Consider the following 21490-nt stretch of genomic DNA (forward strand, 5'->3'; position numbering starts at 1 on the left):
AGTCGTTGATAAAGATGTTGAATAAGACCGGGCCCAAGACAGAACCCTGTGGCACCCCACTAGTCACTCTTCTCCAGGATGAAGAGGAACCATTGATGAGCACCCTTTGGGTTCGGTCAGTCAGCCAGTTACAAATCCACTGAGTGGTAGCATAGTCAAGACCGCATTTTACCAGCTTCTTTACAAGAATATCATGGGGCACCTTGTCAAATGCCTTGCTGAAATCAAGGTAGGCTACATCCACTGCGTTCCCTTCATCTACCAGGCTTGTAATTCTGTCAAAAAACGAGATCAGGTTAGTCTGACATGACTTATTTTTCAGAAATCCATGCTGACTATTGGTGATCACAGCATTCCTTTCTAGGTGCTCACAGACTGTTTGCTTAATGATCTGCTCCAGAATCTTCCCTGGTATTGATGTCAGACTGACTGGGCGGTAATTATTTGGGTCCTCTCTTTTCCCCTTTTTGAAAATAGGGACAACATTTGCCCTCCTCCAGTCTGCCGGGACTTCGCCTGTTCTCCAGGAATTCTCAAAGATGACTGCCAGTGGTTCTGAGATCACATCTGCCAGTTCTTTTAATACTCTTGGATGCAGTTCATCTGGCCCTGGAGACTTGAATACATCTAAACTAGCCAAATATTCTTGTACTATCTCCTTAGTTATTCTGGGCTGTGTTTCCTTTGCTGAATCATTTGCTCCAAATTCTTCAGGTCGGGCATTGTTTTCTTTATCGGAGAAGACTGAGGCAAAGAAGGCATTGAGTAGTTCAGCCCTTTCTGTGTCCCCTGTTTGCATTTCACCATCTTCTCCTCTGAGTGACCCCACAGTTTCTTTGTTCTTCCTTTTGCTACGAACATACCCATAAAAGCCTTTTTTGTTGCTTTTAACCTCTCTAGCAAGCCTGAGTTCATTCTGTGCTTTAGCTTTTCTGACTTTGTGTCTACACGTGCTGGCTATTTGTTTGAATTCCTCTTTGGTGGTTTCCCCCCTTTTCCATTTTTTGTACACATCCTTTTTTAATCTTAATTCAGTTAAAAGTTCTTTAGATAGCCACCCTGGCTTCTTTAGGCACCTTCCATGTTTCCGTCTCATTGGTATTGCCTGTCGTTGTGCTTTTACTATCTCCCTCTTAACAAACTCCCAGCCATCATGAACTCCCTTTCCTTTAAGTATTGCTGTCCATGGGATCTCACCCAGCACTTCCCTAAGTTTTATGAAGTCGGCTTTCTTAAAGTCAAGAAATTGAGTCCTAGTATGCTTGGCTGCTCCTTTCCGCTGTATAGTAAACTTCAGAAGAGAGTAAACTTCAGAAGAGAAGTTCAGAGTTGTAGGCCAAAAACATCTGGAGGGCTGAGGTTGAGGAAGCCTGCACTAGAATTTGTGGAAACTGAATGCTGGAAGATTCAGGACAGATAAAATAAAGTATTTCTTCATGCAGCACATAGTTAAACTATGGAACTTGCTCCCAAAAGATGCAGTGATGGCCACCAATCTAAAGAGGATTAGGAGGAGAGAGCTATTCACGACTACTAGCCACGATGGCTATGCTCTGGCTCCATAGTAGGAGAAGCAGTGCTTCTGAATTGCTGGAAACCACTGGGATCATAGGCATCTGGTTGGCTTCCGTGAGACAGGATGCTGCACTTAAATGGGCCATTGGCTCTTCATATGTCCTTACATTCACCTACAATCACACTCCCCCACACTCTACAATGCTTAGAAAATCTCTGATAAAAAAACAAAAGACCACACTACTGAGGGGGAGGCGGCGGGAGCAGATGCCACCCAGCACTGCTTTTTTGGGTAGTGTGGGGCCTGCAAGCTGCTGCGTTACTCACAGGGGCCCTCCAGCTGCAGGCCCAGTGCCGCTTGTGGGGCTGGTTGCGTCCTTCTTGGCTGCCCTCTGGCAGCTGAGGGTGGGGAACGCAGCGGTTCGGCATGCTGTGAGCTCAGCCCTGGGCTGCACTGCTTTTGGGAGCGGCGTGCTGGTCTCTGGGGTGCCTGGGCTTGCATGCCATCTTGGGTTCCAGCATGCCACCCCCAAAGGTAAGTGGCCACCCCCACTGAGCTGGGCTTGATATTCCCCACACATATTTTGACTTCTCCCTCAGCTATGCCATGCTCTCACCCAAAGACAGCACCACATAGCCACACACTCAGCCAAAACACAACCATCAGCATGCATAAGATTGTGGCCCATGTCTTTTAAGCAAGAGGACATCAGATTGAAGGCTTTATGTGCTTTGTCAATTCCTGGATTCTCGGAAGTCTCTCTAATTTTAGAGTACTTTATGACATCTCACGGTTTCGCTTCCCCCTCCATTCCTTATAAATGATAAGTTACAAATACAAAAGCAAAAAATAAAGCACACCACAATTCAATTCAGAGAGACAGATGGTCCCTTTTTTGTGCTGTGACTGTAACGATATTTTTAACCAAGGAAAGCTTAAAAAGACTGGAGCAGGATACAGGTAAACAATAGCCCTCCTTAATTATGCCTCCTCTTTCTCCCAAAACAGATTATGCCTCCTCTTTCTCCCAAAACAGATAGAATTAGCAAATGCAGAAAGAAGTGTTCAGTCTATATCCGGTTTTTCCAGAAGCATTTTCATAGCACAATGTTTGTGCTTTTTAAGCACTGTAGCTTCACATGCTGCTTCCAATGCATGCTTCAAAGAGTTGTTCAGCAAAGTTGTTTTGCTGACCACAAGTGTTGGCTGGGTGAGCACTTGGCAGCATGTTATGAGGAATTTGCATGGTGCTCATCTCCATAGTGCTTTGGATTTCATTGTTGTCGCAACTCCAGTTGTGGTGTCTGATGCAGTTGCCTTTCCATACTTTGTGGAATCGATTTCAGTATATGTGGCCTGATAATATGGATGGGACTCTTGCAATGATATGGCCCCATGTCTTGCTCTCTTTACGCCTGCCCATCCCAGCTGGTGAAAACCAGTGTGGAGTGGTGCCTGCTGCCCTTAAACAGGCAATAGTACAGTAAGGACAAGAACTGATCCATTGAATAACTTCTTCATTATCAGGGCAGAAACAGGCAAATTCAGGAATAAGGAGTTCTTTCTGAAGGAACTCATGTAAACTGAAGCGGTTATTATATTTGTTACTACTGAACTAGACTATACTGCTTAGTCCAGCTTTAAAGAGATATGTGTGATAGTACCCATAGGTCATCTTTGTAAGCTCTTCTTATAGATGCCTTAAATGTATATGGCCAAATTCCAGCCCTCCTGGTGTTCTGTATATATTACTGAGGCTTTATTCCAACAGTTTTACCTCAGTTAGCACCTAGGTCCTCCTTTTCTCCTCTGGACAACTGATAGTGTTTGCTTAAATGGGACTCTTAGTCAGCTTCTTCCTCCTCCTAAGCTTCCCTTTCTCAACGGTGCCCTAGTCTTCTTACGTTGAGTAGGTCAGCCAATTCCCTCATAGGCCATGGCTCACCCTAATCAGCTTTGAGTTTAGGTAGCTGCTGTTTCCCCCCCCTAGACTGTTTACACTCTTATGGGAGTAGTGGGGTGTTGGTGGTGGAGGCGTCTCAAACTCAGAGGGAAATGTAATGTAAAAATGTACAGGAAATGATACTTTGCCTTATTAACACTGGCCATTCTGCACTTACGGTAAGTTCTCTCTTTTATGATACCAACACTCAAACGTTATGTATGTATTCCTGCCAAACCAGGATGTAGGTTTGGCTTTTTATGCAACACGTTCATTATGGGAGTGAGGAAGTAGTAAATAAAATTTTCCTTTGAACATCAAAGTGTGCCCCAACTTTGGAATTAACTCCCAATTACTTGCATTACTTTAATTTCTTCTGCTTTAATTGATATTGATTTATTGTCTAAGCGCCATTGTTTAGTACCTTGATTATTTTTAACTGTAAGGTTAATTAACAATAGGTTTTTAAAATGTATTTACAATTATATTTATACCCCATATTTCCCATAAAAGGTGTTCAAGGTGGCATACATGATTGTTTCCTCCCTCATTTTATTCACACAACAACCATGGGAGGAAGGCTACATTGAGAGACACTGAGTGGCTTAAGATCACTCAGTGAGCTTCATGGCTGAGTCAGGATTTCAGCCCTATCTTTACTATACCGGATCTCTGAGTCGCTCACACAGTTAGAATTTCAAGTTCTCAGACATTACTTAAAAAGGAACCCATATTGAGATTTTGGTAATTAGCAATTTCCCCCCCTATTAATATAAACTACAATGCTGTCAAATTGATGTTGACATAGGTCCTTCTTCGAAAGAGAATTATCCACTTTTCCTGAATTCAAATATTATTGCAATTATTATTGCCATAGCCAGATCTGAAATACACTGGTACCTTGGTTCTCGAACTTAATCTGTTACAGAAGTCTTTTCGACTCCCGAAACTGTTCGAGAACCAAGACGCGGCTTCCGATTGGCTGCAGGAGCTTCCTGCACTCAAGCAGAAGCTGCGTTGGACGTTCGGCTTCTGAAAAACGTTTGAAAACCAGAAAACTTACTTCTGGGTTTTTGGCGTTCGAGAGCTGATTTGTTCGTCAACTAAGCTGTTCAAGAACCAAAGTATGACTACAATTTCCAGTAAAATTTATATATATATATATTTAAATAATCTTTATTAAAGTTTCAAAAGGTTACCAAAAACAAAACAGAAAAACAAAAGAAAACACAAAAAACAACAAAAAGGTTCCACCTTTTAAGTCTCATTTTCAATAACTTCTTTTCATGACTTCCCCACACCTCCCGTTATTGTATTCCAGCTCCAGTTGTTTGTTCAAACAAGTTTTTATCCTTAGTGTCTTAACCATCATTTGTTAATTTACTTAGCCACAATTTGTTGATATAATTCTTTGTATTAGGTTTAAACTTTAGTTCAATTATTATGCTTAGTTCAGTTTATTCAGCAATTTTAAAAATATATACCTTAATCATATATGAAAGAAAAAAGAGATAAAGAAACAAAATAAAAGATACCTTTCCTAAGGTTGTCCCTAATTCCCATCCACGGATTCCCCATTCTTATAATAATAATGAACATAAAATTTTAACTCTGCAAAGTAAAAATCAGGCCCCCTTTGGACTTCTAAACCCCACCCTCCTCTCTCCGGTTTCAATCCCAAACCAAAGTCCAGTTAGTCCATCTTTTTAGCCTGGTGACCTTACGTCCGAGGCTCTCAAATCTCTCTCAGTCCCTTTCAGCCGGCTTCTTCGGAGGTCTCTTATACTAGACACCCAAACTCGAAGAGGTACCTTCTCAGTACTGACCATGTTTTTTCCAGCCAGGCCTACTTGTTTAAAGGTGGAGCTCCAGCTCTGTTTCTTGAGTCTATATGTCCCAAATAGTCCAGCTTTCACCCTGGTTGAATTAGAGTTCATCTTGGCAGGTCTCCGGCTCTCATTTGTCTTCTGTAACATTTCGGCCACCCCTTCTTTCTGCTCCTCCTGTTCAGCAAGTGTCCTTTCCTCCTCTTCAATATTTGGTTTCTTTTCTTGTCCAGCTGCCTGTGTTTTGAACATCAAGTCCCTTTCCAACTCAGTAGGTATATTTTCTGTTAACTTCGGTTTTGTAGGACTTGTAGACAAAACATGGCCTTGCTCGAACATCTCTCGCAGCTTTCCCATGAGAAAGATAAGCTCTTGCAAGTCAGCTCGTATTTCCCGACCTAGCTCCATTCTTGTAATGTCCAAGAATCCCCTCTAGAGGGATTCTGGTTACTTAGTATTCCTTTCCCTTCCGATCCAAAAGTCAGATTTATTTGTATCAATCTTTCTTTACTTTCAATATTTTGTAGCAATATAACCGGTTAAAATTTAGGCTGTTTTTCCCAACTTTGACAACTATTTTGACAGCTGTCAAAAGTTTTCTGTAAATCCTCAGCAGGCTCTTTTCACGGGTTACTCCCGGGCTTGAGAAAAGTGGTACTTAATCCAAACAAGTAAACTCTTGTCCTCCAGCACATTAACTTAGACTTTTAAATCCGTGGAATTTATATCTTTTATCCAATCACAACAGTTCTTCTTACAACCTTAGTTGACAGATCCTTGCTTTAAACTGTTTACAATAAGGGGGAGGCGGACTTCCTTTTTTTTTTCACCTCCCCCGCTCGTACCAAATCCACAAATGAATTATTTGTAATCCAATTTCCAAATTACTCACGGGTTGTTGTTCGTGATTTTAAGTCCAAATTTTAGCAGGAAGAAGTCAGCGCTCTCCGACAAATGGCATGCGGCTTCACTCGGCAGGGGAAGCAGAAGACTCACAGCACCACGCCGCTCCCCGGTACCCGTTCCGTAGCCTTTAAAAAGGCTCCTTCACGAGTCGGGAGGGCGCTAACGGTGCCAGCCGAGTCACCATGTCCACGGGCTCCGTGCCCGTGGTTTTTAAGGGTCCCCGTGTCGCCGGCACGGCAAGACCCAGCCCCCTGTCAAGCCGATTCCCTCCGGAGCTCGGAGGGAATCCGCCATTAGCCGATCGCGCTAACCTGGAAGTCTAATTTCCAGTAAAATTTATAGAAGCTGCCTTAGGACAGGTATTTATTGCACTATTCTTTTCAAGGAGGGTGAGACAGGATTCAAGAAAGGGAAGTGAATCTGAAATGAAAAGGAATATCAAATACATTGCAATCTCTCTCTCTCTCTCTTTTTTGCTACAGGGGTTTTAATCTATTGTTAACTTAGTTACTATAGTTCCATTTCTTTCTCTCCCCTGCTGTAGAACGTATTGATAGTACTGCCGCACAGCAATAATTTGAATTGACTTGGGTCAAGTCACATGCTATTTTGGACAGCTTCTGAACCCTTGGGAAAAACTTTTTTTTGCAGGGGATGGGGAGGGAAGCCTGTATGGGGAGTATGGACCAGGAAAGATCCATTACATGAACAGAGTTTTGATCATCCTTCTCTGGATCCAACACTTTCCTCCCTAAAAGCAACGTTCTGCACAAGATCCAGCTGCACAAATATAAGATGGGGGACACCTGGCTTACCAGTAGTACATGTGAAAAGGATCTAGGCGTCTTGGTAGACTACAAGCTTAACATGAGTCAACAATGTTATACAGCAGTAGCAAAAAAAACTACTGCTCATGTATCCACAGAGGTATAGTGTCCTGATCAAGGGTAGTAATAGTACCATTCTATTCTACTTTTGTCAGACCACACCTGGAGTACTGTGTCCAGTTCTGGGCATCACAGTTTAACAAGGATGTTGACAAGCTGGAATATGTGCAGAGGAGGCCAGCCAATATGATCGGGGTCTGGAAACCAAGCATAATGAGGAAAAGTTGAAGGAATTGGATATGTTTAGCCTGGAAAAGAGGCAGTGATATGATAGCCACATTCAAATATCTAAAGGGCTGTACCACATGGAACAAGCTTGTTTTCTGCTGCTCCAGAGGGAAGGACTTGAACCAATGGCTTCAAGTTACAAGAAAGGAGATTCCAACTATACATCAGGAAGAATTTTCTGACAGTAAGAGCTGTTCAACAGTGGAACAGACTTCCAGGAGAGATGGTAGACTCTCTTTCCTTGGAGGTTTTTAAGCAGAGATTGGATAGCCATCTGTCATGTATGATTCAGTTGAGATTCCTGCATTGCAGGGAGCTGGCCCAGATGACCCTCAGGGTCCCTTCCAACTCTACAGCTCTACAGTTCTGTGATTCTGTAGGTATAGTATATGTTTGAAACTTGTACATAGTTTAATCCAAATTTTAATTTCACTCCTATTCATATTCGTTGTTTACATTTTTCATTATATTAAAAGAATCTGGAGTGAGCTATGTAATGTGGCTGACTATTCCTGAAGAAGGAAGTAGGTGTCAGATACAATTAATGTGAGCGGATTCTATAGCCCTAGAGATGTGACCCCATGTTACAGTAAATATGGCAGCATGAATTATTTTCAATTATAATGAACTTAATTTTGTTGCATTAGTTATGACACACCTCACTGGGAGCTTGCTGCTTTGATATTGCAACAACTGCAGTAAAACAACAACAAAACCAGATCATCGCATGCAGACCTGGGTTTCCAGAGCCATGTGCACTGTCTCACATTTCACATAAATATAAGAAGAGTCTTGTGGGATCAGACCAAAAGCCCACTTAATCCAACATCCTGTTTCCTCCAGTGGCCTACCAGAGGATAAGCCTCAAAGCAGGACTTGAGCCCAGCAACTCTCCCCTGCTTGTTTCCTCTGGTAAACGGTATGCCTGATGCCTCTGAACCTGGAGAAATTGTATAGCTTTCGTGACTAGTATCTATTGATGGCCTTATTCTTCATGCATTTGTCTAATCCCCCTTTAAAGCTGTCCAGGTTGGTGGACCACATTTTGTGGTGGTGAATTGCATAGTTCAACTATGCGCTGTGTGAAGAACTACTCCTTTTGTCTATCCTGAATCTCCCACCCTTCAACTTCATTGAATGGTCCTGGATTGTAATGTTATGACAGAAGGAGAAAAGCTTAACTCTGTCCACTTTCTCTTCCACATGCTTAACTTTGCACATGCAATAATGTCCGGAGTCCAGAAGTGACCAGGACATCATCAGAACCTGCAGTGCCATCATCTGAAGAGCTGGACCAGGTGCCTGGCTATAAGTTTAGTGTTTCTGGACTGTGGATGGTGGTATACCTAAGCTGGAAGTCAGGAATGCACTGAACCAGATGCCACAGCATTCAGGTTCTGTAGAACCAGAGATGGAACCTTCACTGGCAATTTTCTCTACACTCAAGGAACTGATTGTATCCCACACCAAATTGATAGTCCAGCAGTGGAGGCAGCATGCCAAATAGGAGACCATGGAGGAAAGGAGACATGTTCATTTTTGAGGCCCAAAGACTGTCCCTTTTAAGGGTTTCTGGTACTCCAGTGCAGGGGGCATATCATGGAAGAGGTATCTGGTGACAGGCACTCAATAGGCTTTGTTCACTTCGTGCTCTTGCCAGAAGAAGTTGCTCACTAGGAGCAACCCTTGGTGGTACTACAATAACCATCCTGCCTTGCTACCATGACCGGTGTGCTCCTCGGGATTGGAACAGAACATGACACTTGTATCATGTTCACCCTTGCTTGCGTTTTTTCTTGCAAGAAAGTGATAGATAGTACTGCAAATCAGGTAACCAAATTGACACCAGAAATCAGGAAGGATCATGGATGTTGCAATATGTAGCCTCCAGAGAATCTCAGCCTACTAGATTCTGCAGCTTCTTAGCTCACGGGTCCTTTGGGGAATAAACTACATAATTAGAAATCTATCCTCCAGTTATCAGATGGCTGTTTGACTGAGATTTCTGAGATGAACAAGATTCCACCGTGTTTCGGTATCAGATGTAATATTAACTGGACAGTATTTGTACATGAAATCTTTATAACTGTTGTACATCCTGATGATAACTTCCATTTTGTTCTGTTAGAAAGTATGTAAGAGTAAACAGGCACTTACGTAAGTCTCAGCTGTTCTTTTGGAACCTGCCTTTATACTTGTGCAGTGATTTCTTTGGCATGCCGTGCAGCTCTTTCTAACGACATCTACACAAAAATCTTACACATTGTCACTTCTCTAGTTATTGCAGAGCTGCTAGTTGACATTTCTGAATGAAGGACAAATTAAGGACTTGATTCAGTAATCCAGTTTTTATCCAGTTTATCCTGAAAAATAGGTTCCTGCCAGTTTTTAGATATTCAACACTGGCATAGATTCCTTTTTCTCCATGTGCAGGTTATTTTCATTAACTTATCTGTGTTGTTCTTTTTCGTATGTGGGCTGGCTTTGCACTATCTCACATACGAGGTACAGAGCTGTTCTCACCATTTGAAGTCTTCTCCTGACTTGACAGCAGTTCTTAGAGCCAAACTACCGGTACACGTAATGTTAAGCACAGGGTTTTTAACATTGTGTCGTTCAGAAACTGTATTAATTAGGATTGGAACTGCCATAGGTGAAGAGGAGGAGCTTAATTTGCTTCCTGCTGTGATCTTGACAAAAATTTCTTCCCTGAAGCTTCTGTTTGAATTGGCAGGGGAGGTTCCATTGGTGCCAATGGGAACTTTCTTCCTGATGCAAATAGTAGCTTGTGGGTGGGAGAGGTGTCATTGGGACTATAATGTTAACTTTCTTACACACAGATCCTGCCTTAGCCCCAGTCTCGATCAGGTGGCCCAGTGATTTTAATTTCTTGTACAATTATGCCAAACCATAGTTTACCCCAAACATAGGAGCTTTTTGGAAAGGAGATTGTGATCGCTTTGCTCCTCCTCCAGTTCTTCCTAGGCCACATAAATCCAGTGCATTCTTTGCACCAGACCTGTTCCCTAGGATGGAGTAAAACCATCCATATGATCTGTTGCACATGTGTTAGGAACCACCAGTGTGTGTCCACCCAACATAAGATCTGTTGAACATGTTCCCTTAAGAGGTGTGATTTTTTTGCCTGGAGAAACAGTCAAGCACTGTTTTAATCTAGTCCTTAATACCCTTAAGAGTGTACGCTCACAGAAGGCTACATAAAAAGAAGTTGTTAATTACGAGAAAGCAAGCATTCATAAATTAAAGATGCAGTAACTCATCTTTATGAGTGGCTTATGAGCATACATACAAATAACTGGTGCCTAACACATTGACAGTCCCCATATCTAGAGAAATGAAGGACCTTGTTGTTGGCATTCATCTGTCTTGAGAGGCATCAGAGTATGGGGGTGGTCAAACCACTGCGTTAGCAGCACTGAAGCGACTTGCTGGAAGAAGGTGTACAAGGCACCATTCAACCATCTGAGGGACTCCATTCTGGATTTGTGTGGGGATATCCCAAATCCTGCAAGGCAGTGGAGGTTTAGGGTTAAGATTTTTCTTTCTCCTAGATGGGCTACTTTCCCAGGTTGATAAACCCCATCTGCTCCTTACTTCCCTCTACAGGATGTGCAGAAACCACTTTCTTGACCATCGGACCCACTATTGGTTTTGTTCGCTCAATCTGACAGAGCCTGTTTTTGCATGCAAGGGAAGTCCCTAAGTCATTGAGGGTTTGAGACCCATCAGCTACCCTCACCTGGTTTAGCTGGCCAGTCAAAGCATGCTGGCAGCTTCTAGGAGCCACAGTTGAGAGCTGAGTGCAGGGTTGGGACCAAAGATGGACAAACTACCCCAGGAGGAGCACAATATGTCCCCCACAAGAGGTACTACCCCTCCCCTAACACTCCATACACCCCTGAAGCACCTTAATCTACAAGAAAAGAAAGTGGGTGAGCATAATGTTAGTTATCAACTAGGGATAGGAGGAGAGTTATACTGTTACCATCTCTTGTTAGAGTGATCCTGCAATTGGATGAATGGAAGGGGACCAGGCTCCAAGGTTAGGATTGGAATTTCTTTGCCTGTGGAGTTATGCCTTCACCTTCCAAACCAACAGGCAACCATACAATAGTGATCTTACAAATCGCTAGGTGTGATAGCTATGGAGTGCTAATTGTTGTTATCTAAAAGTGATGTGAAGGTGTATACTTGGAACCATGCTGTGCTGATTAGCCCATGCAAAACCTCAACCTTAAATGAGATTTTGGATCTCATAATTCTGTGTGTAAAATGGGAATGAAAGGGATGGTGTGGAAGGGGAAAATAAAAGTTTCTCGTGAAGCAAGAGTTGATAACTTTCCTGCCAGATATAGTTACTGGTTTGGGAGTTTTCCCCAGTGTCACTGGTGGCTTATCAATATTTGCCTTCTGGCAGTCTTTGAGGTCAGGAGGTTGGATTTTGCATTCTGTGTTGCTGATGGTTAAGTGGGAGCTGATACCACAATAAGGCACAAGGTTCCATCAAAATGAACCAAATAAAAGTCAAGTCAAGCTCTCTCTCATTATATATTCTGTCTTTCATAGTATCCCTATCAGCAGCTGTGCCTACCACCGGCATAGCTCTGAGCATCTCTGAAGAACTCTCCCCCTGTAGGTCAGGCTCCTTGTGGAGCATTTCTTGGTGCTTCCTTCAGTGTTTCCTAATTTATCTATTAATTACATAGCTGTTTAATTCTAAACAGCTTTTATTTCATTATATATTCTGTCTTTCATAGTATCCCTATCAGCAGCTGTGCCTACCACCGGCATAGCTCTGAGCATCTCTGAAGAACTCTCCCCCTGTAGGTCAGGCTCCTTGTGGAGCATTTCTTGGTGCTTCCTTCAGTGTTTCCTAATTTATCTATTAATTACATAGCTGTTTAATTCTAAACAGCTTTTATCACAACATTTATCATTTGGAGGAAACAGTTGTTAGAATGTCACTACTTTTCACTGCAGGTCCAATTGTTATGCTTCAGTTTCTAGCTTGAAGCTTTCAGTGGAGAATAAAGGATGCCCAAGGCAGAAGTCAACCTTTCACTTCTGCTACAAAGGAGATGCCATCTATTTCATGCTGTGCTAAGTATTCCATTGGAATGCAAGTAAAACACAGCCTTCAGCATATCCTAATTTTGAAAAGAAAAGCAGTAAGCAAAAAGAAGCAGCTTTAATTAACGCATTTTGTTGTTCTTTAAGTAAGTAAATCCTACAAAGCACTCAAAGAGTTATCTGTTAACAGTCAGTGCTATTGGGGAGATTTTCAGTACCTTGCAGATTGAGCCCTTAAGGTATTTCTCAAAATAAGATTTGTAGTGAGCAAAAACAGAAAGGAAAGCTTTTTTTAAAAAAAAAGAACACACAACCACAACTGACTAAAGTCTGAGTTCACTCTGGGTGATTTCTATTTTATTTTATGCTTTTGGCGCATCCGGAGAATTGTGATGTGTAGTGATTAGTTATATTTATATGGGCTAACAGCAGTAAAAAAAATTAATAGAAAAGGAGCAGCTTGCACAATATAAATCATGTTCTCTTTGTTTAACTATGCCAGTCTTATGTATTGAGATATTTGTATGGGATATCAGTGGTTCATTCTAAGGTGTCAGTTGTTCTAACAGGGAAAGGAATTGATCATTGATTGTCTCTGCAGGAAGTTCTGTTATTATGGGCCCTGAGAATACTCCATACTCTTGGTGTGGAAAAGCCAACTTTATTTTTGTTATACAGTGGTACCTCGGGTTACATATGCTTCAGGTTACATACGCTTCATGTTATAGACTCCGCTAACCCAGAAATAGTGCTTCAGGTTAAGAACTTTGCTTCAGGATGAGAACAGAAATCGTGCTCTGGCGGCACGGCAGCAGCAGGAGGCCCCATTAGCTAAAGTGGTGCTTCAGATTAAGAACAGTTTCAGGTTAAGAACAGACCTCCAGAGTGAATTAAGTACTTAACCCGAGGTACCACTGCATAGATAATCATCCATATGTGGCTATGGTGGCTCATTTACCAGATGTAATGTATTTAATGTTAGCTCTGGGAGTTTATACTTGATTCTGACCAAACTAAGCTTCTTGATGTCTAGTTCCTCAAGAACGAACATATATATTGTGAGAAAAGGTTTTGTATACTGGAACCCATTTCTTCGGATGCATAAAGTGTTATCCGCAGTTGGTGGGCCTGGACACCCATGTGGGATGGGATCTGGGACCTGCAACAAAATGTTGCAGCAGGGAATGCTCATTGTTTTTCTCACCCCTTTCCCCTTGTTTTTCTGTTCCTTCTCGGGAACAAACCCATGGCATTCTGTGGCTACTGAACACTGTTCTCATTGGGCTGGGGGGGGGGTTGGGCTGGGGGGGGGAGTTGTCCTTTAGTTTCCCCACCCTACATTAGTTTTTGTATATCTGAAAATTTTGGACCCCTCCACATAGAATGCTGATACCTTCCTTGTTTCACTGTGGCTCTTCCCCCCCCCCCTTTTTTAAAAGATAAAATCATTTCAACACTTCCAAGCTCTGTTCACTTTTAGAAGGAAGTGGTGCACACACATATCATAAACAGTGAAGCCAAAATGCCGCAAAGATAAGTACTGTACTACAAAACCTGTATCTTTTCTTTCTTCGATGTATGGCTAAACAAATCCATATTAAGTAGGGTTAGTGCTGTCTCTTTCCACTGCCTCTGCTAAAGCTTCATATAAACCTATTGTATTCTGATGCCAAATCCTATTACAGGAAGTTGTAAACTCCCTGCATCTTTAAAAATAACCTTTGTAGAACTGCCAGCACCTTACAGAATGAAAACGGAGGGCTCCATTCTCTTTAGAGCATGCATACCAAGTAACATCAAGTCAGCTTTCAAAAGATTATATAATAAAAGGACAAGGAAAATAACCGTTTTTACAGTGGTAATATATTTATATTTCTAACCTCAGACTTTCATAAATTAAAACTGAGGATACCTTGGATATAGAAAGCACAATGTGTGGTAAAACTCCTTGAGAAGGGGTTGGTGGTGACCTTACATCTTTCTTTCAACTTTTAAACATGCATCACAATACATGGCACACTTAACATGTCTCACTAAAGCAGGGCACACTCTCTGTTTCTGTTCTGGAAAGCCTCTAGCTCCCCACCTGCGATAGTACAGTGTTCTGCCTCCATGGTCACAGACAGTAGGTTTCTGAATACCAGTTGCTGGAAGCAGCAGGAGGAGAAAATGCTCTTATGCTGAGGGCCTGCTTGCTGATTTCCAGCAGGCATCCTGGATAGCAGGATGCATACCCCCCCCCCAAGTGCCCCTATATTCCAGGGACAGTCCCAGAATTACAAAACCCACCCCAGCTTCTGATTTGGTCCTGGAATGTCCTTATTTCACCCACCAGTACCACTGCTGCTGAGCTCAGAGAGGAGGATGAGTTGGCACTTGTCCTGAGAAGCGGCAGCAGTGGCAGCTGGAGGAGAGCATCCCATTGCCTCTCCATGGCCACTACTGCCAGCCTCCTCCCTTGGGCATCTTGCAGCGGCTGCTGAGGAATGGGCGATGAGGAGCAGAGGCCGCTGCCACCAAGGATGCGTTGGCTCCGAGGTGCAGGCAGAGGACAGGAACGCTGTTGGCAGGAAGAAAGGGGGAATGGAGTGTAAGGATTTTTTTTTATTATAAAAATCCTTTGTGTATCCATGTCTCATCTTGCCCCTTTCTCAAATTTATTTATTGGTGTGTGTATGATTTTTTTTTTGTTTTTGTAAATCTACCAAAGAATAAAAATAAAATTTTGATTAAGGGGTTTTCTCAGGGCGGTGGAGGGTGTGTTTGCTATGTCTAGTTGGTGTAGTGATGTTGGAAATGCTCTGTGGGGTAGGGGGACAAAAATGGGGAGTTGAGGATTTTCATCTGAGGAATTTTGCACGGTATGCTGGATGCTGGTTAGCACTTGGCCTGATCTAGCAGGCTCTTTTTATGTTATTAACACCAGTTCAACAAAAAAAGAAGTTGCAATACTATGATAAAAGCACAAAGCTTGGTATATATTTAGGGGCACCCTGTGAAGCTCAAGTAGAGAGCTATTCGTAATTTCAAAATGGCAGCCAGTTTTGTAACTAGTTGTGCCGCTTGCCTGTGCATTAGGAAGATTTCCACTTTCTCTGAAGAGAGTGGCTTGTGGGTGAGTTGCAACAGGGCCACATAGGGCTACATAGGCACAGGGCTACATAGACCAGGGCAGAAGGCCAGGTATAACCCACAACTTTTATTCTTCCTGAGGTAATGTGATACAGTGATTTTATGAATTATTACTTGGGGGAGAATATTTCTTAAAATTGGAAATAGATTTAAGGTTGTGTAGGAATTTGTTCAGGAAATACTGTTGGGCCATTGGGCTGATCCAAAAGGTTCTTCTCAAGTTCTTATGTCTGCTGTAATAGGCAGGTTGTCTCATTTGTCAAAAGTGAGTAGATTGCCAGTTAATATGCCTTTTGTTCTGATACACAGTGACAAATTCAGTAATAATTGCGCAGAAATGTCCCTCTGCTTAATATCCGTCAGAGCAGATGGAAATGTTTTGCAAATTGGTCACAGCAGACCACAGATAGGTCTATCACTGCCCTGCCTGGCCCTGGGTGGAATGCTTGTACCACCCAGAAGAGCGAGTTATCCTATTTATCCAAGTAAGTGGGAGAATATTTTGTAAGAAGGAATATTGCGTGCAAATCCAGCACACACCACTGACTTAAACATTAAGTGATAGGTGATGTAACTGTTTAATCATTGCAATTGTAGACAATTCCAGTATTGCTATACTTTGTTGAGCCTCACTGGTCTGCTTTAAACCCATGGGTTTTAAAAAATATTAATCATAAAAATAAAATATACCACAAGCGCATTCTCATGCATACTCTTTTGCACCCATTGGGATAAGAAAGTTTAGGAGGCTGACTTTTTCCCTTAGACGAATTACTCCTCTTAAGGATTTCCCATCTTCATTCATGGATTTGGAAAATTAGTACTTTATGAATGAAGTTGTTGAACTTAAAAAATGTAGCAAATTAATCCAGCTCTAAGATGTCCTTGCAGCAGATAAATTTAGAGGGAGAGGACCCTTAATGTATAACATTATAATTTAAATATTTTTTGCAAGCTATCCATATTTTATTTCAAAACCATTTTTGTGAAACTTCTTAACACACTTTCAGTGCTTACTTCATGTAGTCACAGCTTTGCATATTTTCTTTGAAGATTTTGAAAATACAAAGATAAATGATGACTAATGTGCACCATCTGCCTGGGGGGAAAAGATTTCTTACTGAGGACTCAGTTTCTGCTAAGCTGATTTGCTTATAAGAAGGAAGCAAGCCCATCCCTCTGCTATGAAAATGAGGTTTTAATATCTTCTGACAAATTATTAAATAGCAGTATATAGGCACTAGAATAACAATATTTACTCCATAGATTAGGGTCAGTGGCATCTCTTCTTTTGGATTGTTACAGGAACTCTGGGGGATAAAAAAAAAAGCTGGTGTGTGTTCTGTGAGGCCTCAAGAACTTCTAATATACTAATTTGTTGGTGGAATGTGCTGAATTCCTAGAGCTTTCCTGCCCGCTGAAAATATTTGATTGGTGCAATATTGGTTGCCTCTTTGTGGCCCTGGAGCTTGAATGTTTGGTAGTAGAGATGAAATATTGCTCTTTGTGTTGAGGAGACACAGGTGCCTTCGTGATGTCATTAGTCATAGCTGGTGTGAACCACTAAAAGTATTGTGTTTCTGAAAACGTCATATGACACAAGTACTATACCAAGCAATTAACCACTTCTTAGTCATATGTAATTTATGACATAGTTTCCTCAGTATTTTTATGAGTTTGAGGGTGCTAGACCTTTCTAAATTCCTGGATCCAGCAAGTGTTAAACACTAATTAAGCCAGATTAGTTTCCTCTGTTGAGTTGATCTCCTTAGTGATGGGCCAGTAAGCAAACAAGGGAACAAGGGTGAGAGACAGCAATTGGATGGGTGGGGCTCCTTCAGCAGATAAAGCCAGTGTTTAGAGTAGAGAGGTTAGAGGCAAAGAGTTGTGTGAGCCAGAAGCTGGATGCAAAAAGGCTGCAGGCTGGAAAGGCAGAGAGAAAGCCATGGCTGATTTCTTCTTGAATCCAAGGCTGTAGCTATGTGTGTGTAAATACACCTTATATCATAAAGACACTACAGTCTGCACTGTGCCTCATTTCCAAAGGAAACACGAATCCTGGGTAAGTGCCTTGCATCCCTGTAATCTTGCACCTCCTGGAAATTTGCAACAGCATCCTGCTCCCCCAACACAGCCTTTATTCTTATACTGGCAGAAGAATTAGGTTGAGGTAGAGAGAGCAAACATAAATAGCCCTAGGGGACTGTTTCCCCCAATGTTTCATTGCTCTGAACATGCAGTTGCTTCTCCTGATGCTGCATCCTAGATTGGCCCACAATTAAAAACACACGATTTTATGTAGTGCCAAATAAAAGTTAACAGGGCAATTTACAAGTAAAAAAAATTAATAAAACCAATCTAGTTGCTAATCACTCTATTAGACTGGATGATCCTCAATCCCAGCTGGAGGATGGGTCTGTTGCACTGCTTTATCAACTAAAGGTGTCCTTCTTATGTTGCTTATACTCTGTGGGGCAAAACATACATACATGCATGTACCAGGTGCTACCAAGAAACACCACGGCCCTGTTCCAAATCTTTCACCTAAATGGACTGTTACAGCAATGATATCCAAGTATTGTTGGGCAGTGGGAAGGTAGATTAAGGTAAGGAGCAGATATTCCTGACTGGAAGAGTGAGTTTGACAGTCTGTGTCTTGTGGACCAAATGAGAGCTAGTTCAAAATGCTTAATGGAGATGCTATGGGTCTTACAAGTTGCCTGTAGCATGCCATGCTTGACATAAGGAACATTTCCAGGTGAAAATCCCTTTAAAACATGTAGGATTTCACAGAGAGAGGGAGAGAGAAAAGGAGAAAATGAATGGTCTACTCTTCTTTCTTCTATGCTGACACTACTGAGCTAATTTTTTTATATGGGCTGTGATGTTTCATGCCATTTTTTTCAAATCAACAACTCCCCATGTGAAACTGAGGGTTTTAGGATGGGGCAATGTTGGTGTAATGAGTTGTAATCATTTACCTGACTAGTCACTATCCTATTCAGTAATTCTACTCAAATTAATTTGTGGTTATCTATGTGTAGCTCAGAGTTCAGTTGATGCCAGGATTTCAGTTCAGTGTCCTTTGCCAGTGAAATGTAAATGGAAGCCATTGTTACTGGGGAGACTTCTATTACTGGACCAGAGTGCAGAAAAACGTTAATTCAATTAAATGAAAATAAATATCTTACACGCGTTTTCTAAATATTTGTGTTGAGGTATCAATTTCCTACACTGTCATTACGATGTTGCTGTGCTGGCTTGATACCAGGCTTTGTGGTGTTGTGCTGGCAGTGTTGTTCGTATGCTGCATCACAGCACTTGTTTATCCGCAAACCGTGTTTTGATATAGGGCTGTGTCTTCACAAACTATCTACAACAGCAAGCAGGGGAACCTGTGGCCTTCTCATGGTTGTTGGACTACAGTTCCCATAATCCTTCCTGACCTTTGGCCATGCTGACTGGATTAGAAAGAAAGTAACTTACACTAGGGATGCAGGTGGCGCTGTGGTCTAGACTCTAAACCACGGAGCCTAGGGCTTGCCGATCAGAAAGTCGGTGGTTCAAATCCCTGCGACGGGGTGAGCTCCCACCATTTGGTCCCAGCTCCTGCCCACCTAGCAGTTCAAAAGCACGTAAAAGTGCAAGTAGATAAATAGATACCGCTCCAGTGGGAAGGTAAATGGTGTTTCTGTGTGCTGCTCTGGTTCGCCAGAAGCGGCTTAGTCACTGTCTGCAGACAAACGCCAGCTCCCTCTTAAAAATTCCTCTTAAGTTTATTAATATATGTGTATGGGTTTATGTTGCTGAACATTGTGTTTGGTCCTCTGACTAGTAAATAGTGATATAAATTTACATGGATATTATTGCATTGGTTATTATTCATTGTTAACATGCATCAAGCATTCTGGAGATGCAGTCCATAAATGTTTTACCGTATTTTTCGCTCTATAACACGCACCTGACCATAACACGCACATCGTTTTTAGAGGAGGAAAACAAGGGAAAAAACATTCTGAATGAAACATTAGATGTATCATTTTTGTGCTTCATGCTGTGGCCACAGACATGTGATCTGATGGTGAATTTGGGCTGACCCAATGCAAAGATCCTGAGGATCCATGTGGATCCATGCTTTGTAACCACGTTTTTGCACCATTGCAGCCCCAGACAACAGTGGGTGCGTGATTTGGGGGGGGGGCAGGCTGTAGCCATGGACATGCTATGTTCTCTGGTGGTGAATTTGGGGGTGACCCAATGCAAAGATCCATGTGGATCCATGCTTTTTAACCACATTTTTGCACCATTGCAGCCCCAGGCAACAGTGGGTGCATGATTTTTGGGGGGCAGGCTGTAGCCATGGACATGCTATGTGCTCTGATGGTGAATTTGGGGTGAGCCAGTGCAAAAATCCTTAGGATCCATGTGGATCCATGCATTTTAACCACATTTTAAGTGGGGAGGGAAGGAAAAACACAGAAGGGCTAAGAATGCAGGAGTGGGGTATAACGGGAGGGAGGAAAGGAAGGCAAAAGTTTCCCCCACGCACCCACCCAAGCCAGCCAGCCAGCTCTCTCTCTCTCTCTCTCTCTCCCACCTGCATGTTTTCAGCAGCACCGGAGCACAGAGAGGAAGGAGCGGAGCACAGAGAGGAAGTAGAAGGAACGACACTCTGCTTGCCTGGAGGGGAGGGGCTTTCCCTGCTCTTTGTTCCGTTTGAGCAAACACAGCAACGAAACAGAGGAGGGTGGGCAGTAAGACCCTGAGGCAGAATGCAGGAAAGCACCGGCTTCCTCTTTTCAAGGCTTCCCTTCTCCCTGAAGCGCGGTTTGATTTTTGCCTAATTTTTTGGCTCCAGGGACCACACATTCGCTGCATAACACGCACAGACATTTCCCCTTCCTTTTTAGGAGAAAAAATCTGCGTGTTATAGAGCGAAAAATACGGTAAATAAACAAAATAAAACTTTGGTTTCCTATTAATGATTGCCATTTTAATTCATTTCTTTTACAGGAACAAGTAGAATATGCCTTCCTGATAATTTTTACAGTTGAAACATTTTTGAAGATTATAGCATATGGATTATTATTACATCCCAATGCATATGTTAGAAATGGATGGAATTTACTGGATTTTGTAATAGTAATTGTAGGGTAAGTCTGATTTTTAAAGTTTCAATATATAAAGTTTCAGTATATTAAAATGCTTGAAAACGTTGCCTCGTTTTGTATGTATGCCTCTTTCTACACTAGTGACATCATAAATAATCTTCTTCAATTTTCCTAGACTTCAACATGGTTGTCAAATGCTTGATAGCTCTGCTCACATACACTCCCCACCCCGCACCCCCTGGAAATGTGATGTTTTATACAGTAAGCTCTTGTTGTATTCCAATAAGCTGTTGTATTCCCAGTGAGTCAGCAGCCAGAAAATTTAATAAGTTTAGGGCTCTTTAATATGCTAATTTTTCCCTATACAGAAGTAATGTTTCTGCAGAGAATCATGTGTGTGTAACGTGAGGTACAATCAGCACAAGAGCTTGAACTTTGTTATCTATGGGTAGGGTTTTTTGTAAACTTTGTTTATAAAAAACTTTGTTTATACAGGTTTCAGTTTTCTCATATTTTACTTTATTATGAATGTGCTTTATTGTTTTGAGTTCTCTTGGGTCTAGGATGTCAAGTTACACAGTGTCAAAAAGAGGAGACAGATTTGCATAAAATATTCATATGCCGTTTTATATGTATATATGTATACCTGCCAATTTGAAAATAACCTTCATAATTTAAGTAGAAATGCAATATCACTATAGTGGGGGAATGCTATGACTAGGTGACCTACATGCCTTGTTAGCACGTGGTAAGCAAGCTAACTGTTGATGGGCAACTTCAAGGCCTTTCTGCTCTCCTTTCTTGTGACTCTTTACCTTTAAACCACACCTGAATTGACTGTTCTTAAAACA

At 42.0% G+C, this 21490-nt stretch overlaps 1 protein-coding gene across 28 annotated transcripts in view; it reads left to right on the top strand.

Moving 5' to 3' along the window:
• The window catches only part of CACNA1D (calcium voltage-gated channel subunit alpha1 D), a 201710-nt gene that overhangs the window by 46810 nt on the left and 133410 nt on the right, over window positions 1–21490 (top strand). For all 28 annotated transcript variants that reach the window (XM_082209161.1, XM_082209169.1, XM_082209165.1 and 25 more), the window contains exon 4: window positions 20542–20681. In XM_082209161.1, the coding sequence (XP_082065287.1) occupies window positions 20542–20681 (140 nt within the window). The remainder of the gene's footprint in view (window positions 1–20541; window positions 20682–21490) is intronic.

Source organism: Podarcis vaucheri (assembly GCF_965113315.1).
Source record: "Podarcis vaucheri genome assembly, chromosome: 2".
Taxonomy (NCBI): Eukaryota; Metazoa; Chordata; class Lepidosauria; order Squamata; family Lacertidae; genus Podarcis; species Podarcis vaucheri.